This window comes from Seriola dumerili, unplaced genomic scaffold (assembly GCF_002260705.1).
Source record: "Seriola dumerili isolate Sdu_G_001 unplaced genomic scaffold, Sdu_1.0 BDQW01000301.1, whole genome shotgun sequence".
In the NCBI taxonomy this organism is placed as follows: Eukaryota; Metazoa; Chordata; class Actinopteri; order Carangiformes; family Carangidae; genus Seriola; species Seriola dumerili.
In genome coordinates, this window is record NW_019174556.1 from 973,470 (window position 1) to 983,761 (window position 10,292).

Here is a 10,292-nt window from a genome sequence, read left to right on the forward strand (position 1 = left end):
TGATTACTAATTACTAAACATGTCTTACATATATTCTAGTCCACTGACAGATTTAAATCCCAGAAAAACTTCAAACCAGTTATAAACCAACCAGTAAACACACTGTAAAGGTGTTCTGTGTGCTCCCTTTCTGGTCTCTCTTGGCACATGTGCTGCAGTGTTTTGAATAAATCTGAAGTTTATCTTTTTCTTGGATACTCCCACTGAGAGAGTCTTGCAGTAATCAAGACAGCCAGTGATAAAAGGGTTTCACAGTACCTTTCCGTGACGAATGGCTGTACTTTGGCAAAACGCCTGAGATGATTAAAGGTACTTTTAGTGATATTTCTTGTGAGCTTTGAATTTCAAATCAGGATCAAAATGCACATCAAGGATACTTGTGGTTGGATGTTTTGTGCCAGGTATTTAAGTAAGTCTATCTATCTGGGCCTTTGCTCTGATAGAAAACCACCTTTTTTCTTATTTTTGGCCATCTGTGTGACAATCAATTCACCGAACCACTAAATAATCAAAAAATATAACATGCACGAAGAGAAAATTGAGGAGAGCAACTAAAAATCTGCCTTATGTCTGATTATTATATGATATACTTATTACTTATACTATTTATCACACATAACCAACAATGTGAATCAGGAAATTATATAAAATTATATAGTGAAAACATTCACACAGTCTTCATAAAGCTTTTAGTGCATATAGTGTTTTCTTTAAAGCTTTATTGAATAAACCAGATTTTGCTGATGAATAAATGAATATATGCAGCAAGGAGCTTGGATTCCAATCACATAACCCTCTGTGACCTGCAGTAGGATAAATGAAATATCTATTGTGTATTTGCGTGGAGTGATTCACACACATACATACACATAAATCCAAACTGTGGTCCTTACCTCCCAGGTAAAGTGGGGAATCTATGTTGAGTGTGGACTGTTTGCTGATAGAGTTGATGGATTTGGGCGGCCCGCCATCGATGGACAGAGACAGAGTCTGGTCTGATGCTACCAACTCCACTGCATGAAAACTACCATCATTCACTGTCTCCACGCTGAGAGAGAGAGAGAGAGAGGGAGGGAGAGAGAGAGAGAGGGAGAGAGAGAGAGAGAGAGAGAGAGAGAATGGAGAGATTCTGTCTAGATATTTGGGTCATCCATCATGTGAATGTGGCATCAGTGACATTTCTGCTTGTATTAGCAAGTACCTGTATATAGCAGAAGGAGGGTAGGACCCAGTATCGTAGCTGACCCTGAGGCGTCCCCTGTACAGCTCCATGGCAATGTGATCATTGTCCCCTTTGTACAACAACACGCCGCTGTCCTCATCTGTAGCAATCTGAAAACACAGCAGGATGACCGTATAAATGACCTTATGAACAGGGGTAGAAGAAGTGTTCAGGTTCTACTTAAACCTGCAGCAGCATTTGTTTTTTACCCACTTGGCAGCGGAAACAAATTCTGAACTCAACACTGACATGTTAGCAAACAGCTGCTTAACAGTTGCTGACGTTATCATTAATTTAGAGTCGTGTTTCTGGCCACCAGGCCACTCTTAGTACAGGATTCACTCTCTTTTAGTTCCTTTTTTGGTCCCTACTGACTCCTGAATGAAGTATTTGGCTCTTTAGCTGCTATTTGCTCCATTAGAATCACAAGCTTTTATGTATGTATTTATGCACGGCAGAATTTCTGTGTTGTAGCTGGTTGAAGTAGAGCTAGTTTAAAATACTTTAAAATAAAGTTAGGTATGTCCAGGCGTTACCAGTCGAGGGGGTTGGACCACCTTCAAAGGGTCACAAAATAAATCTGAAGGGCTGTGAGATGATTAATGGGAGAGGGAAGAAGAAAAAAGGTTCTGCTTCACAAATCCTCTAATATATGCTTATTGAGATATTTATCTCTTTGGACCTTGAAAAATATTTAAATGAAACCATCTGTGAAGTTTAGAGGTGAAATGTCTCCTTGGTTGAACTGCTGCCAACTCACAGACATCTGAAATATGACAAGGGGCTCTAACTAGACATTGTTTTTCATTAGGGGTTAAGGGCCATAAAGGCTGGGCGCCACCTGTATAATTTGTTAAAACGCATTGTTCTTGTAGGCGTTGTAATCTGAAAAGTAACTAGCGACTATTGCTGTCAAATAAACGCAAATGTAAAAAGTGCAATATTACCTCAACAGGAGTAGAGTAGGGTAGAAATATAATGTGGCATGAAATTGTAATACTCAAGTAAAGTACAAGCACCTCAAAACTACTTCATTACAACTGTAGTATATTTAAGTACATGAGGTTTTGACTGAGTGAGTGCGCACCTGTAGACTGATGTTGGTGTGCGGTGAGAGGAGACTGGAGGGAAGCTGCAGGTAGGACTCCCGGTTCACAAAGTTGACACTGACGAGCGTCTCACAGCGTTCGCCCTCGTAGCCATGGAGACACTGGCAGCGGGGGTCCGTTCCCACGACGACGCACTGTGCGCCGTTGAGGCACTCATGGTTGTCACAGGGGCTGGTGCGAGGAAGGACCATCGGTGGAGAGAACTCGCAGAACAACCCGCTGCAACACACACATTGAAATGTGGCCTCATACGTGATGCCTGAAATGGTGTTCTTGTAGATTGTAAGGTTGATACAAAAAGTATGAGGTGCAGCTAACAGCCTTTAAAGTTTCTAATATTTTCACTGAGCTTTGAACTTCTTCCTCTAGAGACTTAAAATTAGCTTGAAACTGGAAGTCCATGTGAATGGGAACGTGCTGTCTTTATTTCTGTTTTTCTGGTGTTTTAAAATACAGTCAGACATCTGAGGTTTAAAAGCTGAGTTGCTTTTTTGTTTCTTATTTTAAATTTATACGCCAACTTTTTGTCCAAACATATGTTTGTCTCATTCAGAATAGTTTAACAAGCTAATAAAAAGTGTTTAACATAGTTTCTCCTTCCAGAGCCACCACAGTTTACCACACAATGAAATTACTCCAGTAACGAAGAAGTAGATAATAATATGTTCTTTGCAATAACTGACAATGAACACAAGGGGGAGACCTTCCAACATCACACTGTGTAAATATATAGTATACACATTTAGCATGATGTGTGGGGGAAGCTGCAAAGTTTTCTGGCAAAAAATTGAAAAAAAACCCAACAACCTTACTTTGACTTTTTGCAATATAAGATCATGGTTTAGCAAATGTTGAACCTTCAGTTTGAACATGCAGTACACAGTAGCGGTACAGATGCTGTTGATCCACAGAGAAGTTTGATGTGATTCAATATGTGTGAGCTCCTGCTGAGGTCTGTGCCTCACCTGTATCCCTCTGGACAGACGCAGGTGTATCCGTTGACGGCATCGATGCACTGACCTCCGTTCTGACACTTATTCTCTTCACAGTCGTCATAGTCCAGCTCACATTGCTCACCTACGTAGCCTGGAGTGCACTCACACCTACAATGTGTACACACATACAAACACACACACACACACACACACACACACACACAGACAGGAATGCTTGTTAATACAGAACTTTAATCTGCAGTCTGAATTTATTAGGATTCAGACAATGAATGCTACGTTTATAAGTTTATACAACTTAGCAACAGTGCACGCGCACACACACACACACACACACACACACACACACACACACACACACACTGGAACAAGGGAGGAAAACTAAAACAAGATTCAGATAAAATCAGGACAGGAAACCTTATGAGACAGCCAAAACCATACTCCCAACACCTTCCTTTCACACGCACGCACGCACGCACGCAAGCATGCACGCTGCATATCTCTGCAGGGAAAGATCAGCAACTAATTCATTTCACTGTGAGGAATGTTAGTACTCAAATCCTGGGGGAGAGAAATCACTGCTAACTCCAACTCTCCACAAGAGTGTCTGTGCATGAGTATGTGTATCTGTGTTTTCTGTGTGTGTGTGTGTGTGTGTGTGTGTGTGCGCGTGTGTGTGTAGTCCACTCACTTGTATCCTTGAGGGGTCAAAATGCACTTTGAATCGTGCTGACATGGGTTCAGCTCTGGAGCGCAGAAATCCAGTTTCTCTTCACATAGCTCTCCTAGGAACACACACACACACACACACACACACACACACACACACACACACACACACACACACACACACACACAAACACACAAACACACACACACACACACACACACACATACCCGCCCACATAAACAAATCATCTCAACACCTTTTTTTAATACTGTACATACCGCTAATGATAAGTGATATTATAATATATAATAATAAAATCTTAATATGTTCCAGCTCACTTACACTTAGTATGAGTTTATATTTACAGAACTGTTTGTGTCTGTACTGCATGTACAGAAATGTGTGTGTGTGTGTGTGTGTGTGTGTGTGTGTGTGTGTGTGTGTGTCTGTGTTGTATGGGTGTGTACTCTGATGATGGATGACTCTCTCGTGGCTAGAACCAACACAGCAGTCTGATAAATGACCCCATCTCTGTGAATGTCATATTCCTGATGATATTCCCGATGTTCCTGAAACTCTGAACTCCAAATGAATCACTGATGAGGCATCAGGGAGTAAACCAATACTCCTGACAGCACAGGTCTACTCCGGAATAATTACATGATCACTTGGGGATCAATGAGAACGTGTGTGAAGCGATGGGAGCTGTGTAAGTATGTTTGTGCTCTGGAGCTTCTATCTCTGTAGGAGCTGTGCTACCTTATTTAGAAGCAGTATTACTGGTTTAATAAATAGAAATTCTAACATACTTTATAACTAAAGAGTGGGTGTCTTCTTTTTCCGGGTTATTAGTTTTAGAAATGCTGATCGCACCTTTAAATGGCTTTAATAAAGACAAAATGGCTGCCATTAAGAGAGCTGGTGAGCTGTATCTAAAAGACTGTGAATGCTTGTTTGTCAATCCACAACTGATAAGTTAAACTTTCTGTAAAATAAGTGGCAAGAGTGGGGGTGGTGAGAGTGGGGGGTGGGGGTGGGGGAGTGGAGGAAGTGGATTTAAAAAAACCAAAAATAAAAATAAAATTTTAATTTCAAAAAGTTGGTCAGAAACAGTATTGTATTGTATTGTAAGGTAGATATTTGGGTTGCAGGCAGCAGACTACACATGTGGTCTCTACTTGCATTCCTTGTTGTAGGACATCAGAATGATGTTTGAAAGACAAGGCTGGTGATATTCTATATTTTTCTTATCGTCAACATATTCCTGCTGCCAAAACGCTAACCCGCTAAAAATGTAAAAAAGAAATGTAAGTCTTTGGGGGCTGAGTGCCACAGACAGGCTGAGGAAATTGGAAAGTATTGAGAGAACAATGTTGGTTTAGTTTTTCATGAGAATCTGGGACAATAACAAAAATAAAGAATGTCATCAGCCATCTCCTTTTACCAAATTGTTTACCTGGAGTATACCATACCATACTTTAGTATGGTAATGACATGTATACATAAAGCAGCAAGCAGAATAACCACAGATATCTGAGAGCATGAAAACTCAGTGGTCCATTTGAACATCAAGGACATGCACAGCTAACATGAAGCATGACTGCATACAGTATGTCAAATCTGTGGTACTGAATATCAAATTTCTGGGGAGCATGGATAAAGCACAGGAAATGAAGGAAGGAAGGAAAAGAAGGAAGGAAGGAAGGAAGGAAGGAAGGAAGGAAGGAGAGAGGGACAGGAAGGACAGAGAGAAGAACAGACTAACCTCTCTCCACCTCATTGGTAGCAGCTGCAACCACAAAAAAACACAGACGATAGATGACAGAAAGCAGAGCGAGACAGGAAAAAAAGACACAGGACAGCGAGACACAGAAAGACACAGAGAGAACACCGCCACAAAGGTTAGCAGTCAGAGATGATTAGCACAGTGCAAAAGCAGACAAACAAGTAGCAACAGACCAGTGTTAGTCAGAAAAAAATATGCTTTGTCTGCAGTTGATCAATGAAAAAAAGGCTTCCTTCTCCGTGTATGTATGTTTCAGTGGCAACAATAGAGCTGTGTAGTGAGAGTTCGAGTGCCTGGGAGTACAGTCCCATTCATTTTTATAGATTATATATTATTTTTTATAGACAACGCAATGTGTAGGAGCACTTCTGTGGCTTGGATAACTCATCAGTACAAAAGATGAACGACTGCATTAGAAAATACCTGGTTCTTGATGATAAAAGCTTCAAGGTAGTGGTTAGCTATGGCTCCAAAGATCAGGGTAGTGAGGAAACTGAAAACACAATCTGCATCCACACTGCTTTCAGTTGTGTTTATATGTCAGTGGTTGGTTGTGAACATGACGTCACCTTGCAGTATTGACTGGTGTCCCAAGGCACATTTTAGATCTTTTACTGATTTTCAGGGGTCAAGTGGATTTTCTCTTGAAAAAGGAAAATAATGTTTGTGTAAATAAACACTATAAACGGAATCAGGATCAAGTGATATTGTAATAAAATGACTATATGTGTAATTTACTCATTAAAATAAGTGGATCTAAAATTGAAATCAACTCTAAAAACCTCTAAATTTTGGATGAACTCAGCAACTACCGAGCTGTATTTTGTTCTTTTGAATTTGCTACAGTTGGATTCCCGCGTCTGACCGGCTTCTTCTCCATGGCAACAGCAGCTGAAGCTCATGGCTATCGTAGTATTTTTTATTGAATTTTTACTTTTTATCATTGTATAAAGCACTTTGAATTGCTTCTGTCTGAGACTGTGCTCTACAAATAAACTTGACTTGACAGTTCAGACCCGTCCACCAGGTCAAAATGACAAAACAAGATTTCTGAGAAAACTAAGTTGAAGTAATTGAAAGCAGTGGCCGTAACATAAACCTACAGAGCCGTATCATTATCTGGGAGAGTCCGAATAACATGTAGGATATCGTTTAAAGGAACAAATTAAATGCCACCTCCAACTTCATAACTCTTTATATGTTATATATAATGTGTTACCTGTGTATTCTGGAGAGCACATGCAAGTGTAGTTGTTGATTCCATCAACACAGGTGGAGTTATTCTCACAGTCGTTATCCTCACAGTCATCGATGTTGATCTCACATGCGTCACCTTCGAAGCCCTCTGGACACACACACCTGAGAGTACACAGTGACACACACACATACACACACACACGAACAACTATTAAGAGACAAACACATGTAGGGCCACATACTAAACATTGTCAACAGAAATTGCTAGAGAACCTTTTAATGACAAACACACACACACACACACACACACACACTCTATCCATGTGTGCAGCTCATAACAGCAGTGTCAGCTCCATCTACATATTCCCAGTAGAGAGTCATTACTCTGTTAATGTGAGCGTGACTCAACTCTGTAACTACTACTCAGGTTTATTACTCTGTATACACACACACACATACACACACAGACAGACACACACACACACACACACACACACACACACACACACACACACACACACACACACACACACACACACACACACACACACAGACATACACACAACTTTGTCTTATTATATTTGTGAGGTCGCGTTATTGAGACAACATCCATTTAATCTTGTGGGGTCCAGCATTTTGGTCCGTTTTTAGGACCCCACAAATATAGCAAAACAAGGCATGCACGCACGCACGCACGCACGCGCACGCATGCGCACACACGCACACACACACACACACACACACACACACACACAGAGTGGTATATTATGGGTCTAATAAAGAGCTCTTATGGTCAACGCACTCAAGTGGATTAATATCTCATTATATAGTCAACGACAGCTCTTCACAAAGAATATTCCACCCCCTCTGCCGGAGAAGGAAAAGAAAGTGAACAATGATGGAAATACAAAACATACAGAGAAAAACTGAAATGAAAAAGTAACAGAAGAGACACAGAGAGAGACAGGAGGAGCTGTGATCTTGGGCTGGTCTAATTGTCTGTGTGGGTGGTTAAAATCTGCCTGGAGAGAGCAGAGAGGCATTAGCTCCCCTCCTGTTAATACTAAATAGCCTAATGAAGAGAAGGCAATTCTCACAGCAGGGCTGTCCAGCTCAGAGACACTCTGAAGACAAAACTGGTCCCCTGAGCCATTTACCTCCTGTAAATTCATTCCCATCTGTCATTAGTGGTGCAGCATCTCTGATGGAGTCATCTGCTGAGGGTCCACGGATCGCCTGCCATGTCCGCTACTGTGTTCTCAATAATCAGTGGTTCACAGGTTTATTGATATCTACTACCTGGTATCTGATGATTCTCCTTATCTCTGTCTATTCATTGTAGAGGTGCTTGTTCGCTTTATTCTTGCCTGTTAAAGTTCAGTCTTCTAAACTCCACGCCCTGCGTTTTGTACTGTAGGCTTTCTGTTGTCAGGTTCCTCAGGCGTTAGAAACCTCCAAAGCCACAGGAGACATTACGCAACTGTTTTCACTCCTCATGACAAGTAAACTGGTATTCATGTGTAAAAACGTGGAAATCCTCTTTGACATAACCCATATTAAGTAAAGCTATTAAAAAAAAACAATTTTTAAGTTTCTCACCAAAAGTTGCTCCCTTCTCCTTCCTTCAGGTGGCAAGTTCCGCCATTCTGGCACGGGTTACCGATGCAGGCGTGAATGGGCTCCTCACAGTTTTGGCCCTATGTGCACACACACAAACACACATATGTTCAGAGCTTTCAAAGAAACAGCAGCTTCTTATCATAATCGCCAGGTATTTGCATCTACTGTCTTAGAGATAACTTTCTCCTTTATCCTCTTGATATTGGAACACTCTCCCCACCCTAAACCTCCGCAAATTAGTCGTCAGGCTTATGTATCTGTGTGTGTGTTTGTTGAAAGTTTAACAGCACATCTACAGGTGTTAAATTGATAACTAATGCAAATGAATATTATTTGGCTATTTGGCTTTCCACAGTACCTTAAATCCATAGGGGCAGGTGCAGCGGTAGTAGTGCACAGGGTCATTGGAGCAGGTGCCGTCGTTCTTGCAGGGGCTGGACAGGCAGGGCTCACACTTAGCCTGGATACTCAAATCCACTGGGCCTGTGAGATGAAAACACACCAACCCCCACACACACACACACACACACACACACACACACACACACACACACACACACACACACACACATATAATATTCTGTGTCTGACGAGGAGGCATATACAGGTTGGCAAACACTTAAGACAGCTGTACATTGTCAGGGACCTGCATAAATCTTACATCTTCAGAACTTTTTCTGCAGCAGATAAAGATGGTGGTTTGTCCCTGTGCCTTCTATGTATTTTTTGACATTTCAATTCAATTATATAATGCTGCAGACCATCCATATATCTGCAGTTTGATTAATAAATACTCAATATCAGTAACTGAAAGGGGAAAAAACAATATACCCCTAGTTGCAGATATGTTACTGGGTTATAAATGAGAATGTAACAGATTTTCTTTGCAGGACCATGGCATGTACAGCAGACAGACATATCCCAAACTCTGATGACAGAATATCAACATTTAACAGTCGGGACATATGATGCTGGTCAGAACATGAGGGCTGAAAGGGAAGCAGAGCGGTTTAGTTTGGTCAGGGTTCAAAGGACGAGGAAAACTGGGCGGGGACTGTCTCAAGGAGCTGGGAAAGGAGAGACTGAGGAGGAAGTACTGGGATATGATTGGCTACTTTACCTGGCACCAGAAAACCACAAGGCCCCGGGACTTCTACAGTGTGTCAGTTAGATTAGGTTAAAAATAGGTTTTAGTCATGTATTCACGGTTAATGTGATATAATAATGTCAAAAGTTAGTAGCATTTTGTAATATGATTGTGATATGAGTTACTGCCAAGATCATGATCACAAGAAAACTTGTGGATTTTAGAGATTAATATCATTTAAATATTAACATTTACTTCTATCCAGTAAAAACATGTATCTATATTTGACAATCTTTAGTTTTCAGGGAAACTGAATGTTTTCTTTGTTAGTTCAGACTATTATCCTATTTCTGAAACTAAAAAACTTTAAATTGCCTAAAAATGCACAATCACAAATATTAAAACAATACATTAAATGTGAAAATTTTGACAATACATGATTTTCATTGGTTGTGGTCGCCTCAGGGAGTCCTCATCAAGTGTCATATTTGTTGTTTATTTGTTTGTACTAAATAATTCTGGTCTGCTCGTCTGCAAAGTATCTAAGTGAAGGCTTTTGTTTTTGGACCCATAATAAAGTGGAGATGTACTTTTTACATACTAGTGTGTCCTCCAAATGTGTACATATATCTGCCGACATGTGCATGT

The 10,292-nt window shown here is 40.7% G+C and overlaps 1 protein-coding gene across 1 annotated transcript in view; it reads right to left on the minus strand.

The window, feature by feature from the left end:
- The window catches only part of slit2 (slit guidance ligand 2), a 93,179-nt gene that overhangs the window by 4,511 nt on the left and 78,376 nt on the right, over positions 1 to 10,292 (minus strand). The window contains exons 26-33 of the mRNA XM_022758483.1: positions 8,916 to 9,040; positions 8,537 to 8,634; positions 6,960 to 7,099; positions 3,976 to 4,069; positions 3,297 to 3,434; positions 2,310 to 2,550; positions 1,202 to 1,332; positions 894 to 1,048 (exon numbers count right to left, since the gene is read on the minus strand). Coding sequence (XP_022614204.1) covers positions 894 to 1,048; positions 1,202 to 1,332; positions 2,310 to 2,550; positions 3,297 to 3,434; positions 3,976 to 4,069; positions 6,960 to 7,099; positions 8,537 to 8,634; positions 8,916 to 9,040 — 1,122 coding nt within the window. The remainder of the gene's footprint in view (positions 1 to 893; positions 1,049 to 1,201; positions 1,333 to 2,309; positions 2,551 to 3,296; positions 3,435 to 3,975; positions 4,070 to 6,959; positions 7,100 to 8,536; positions 8,635 to 8,915; positions 9,041 to 10,292) is intronic.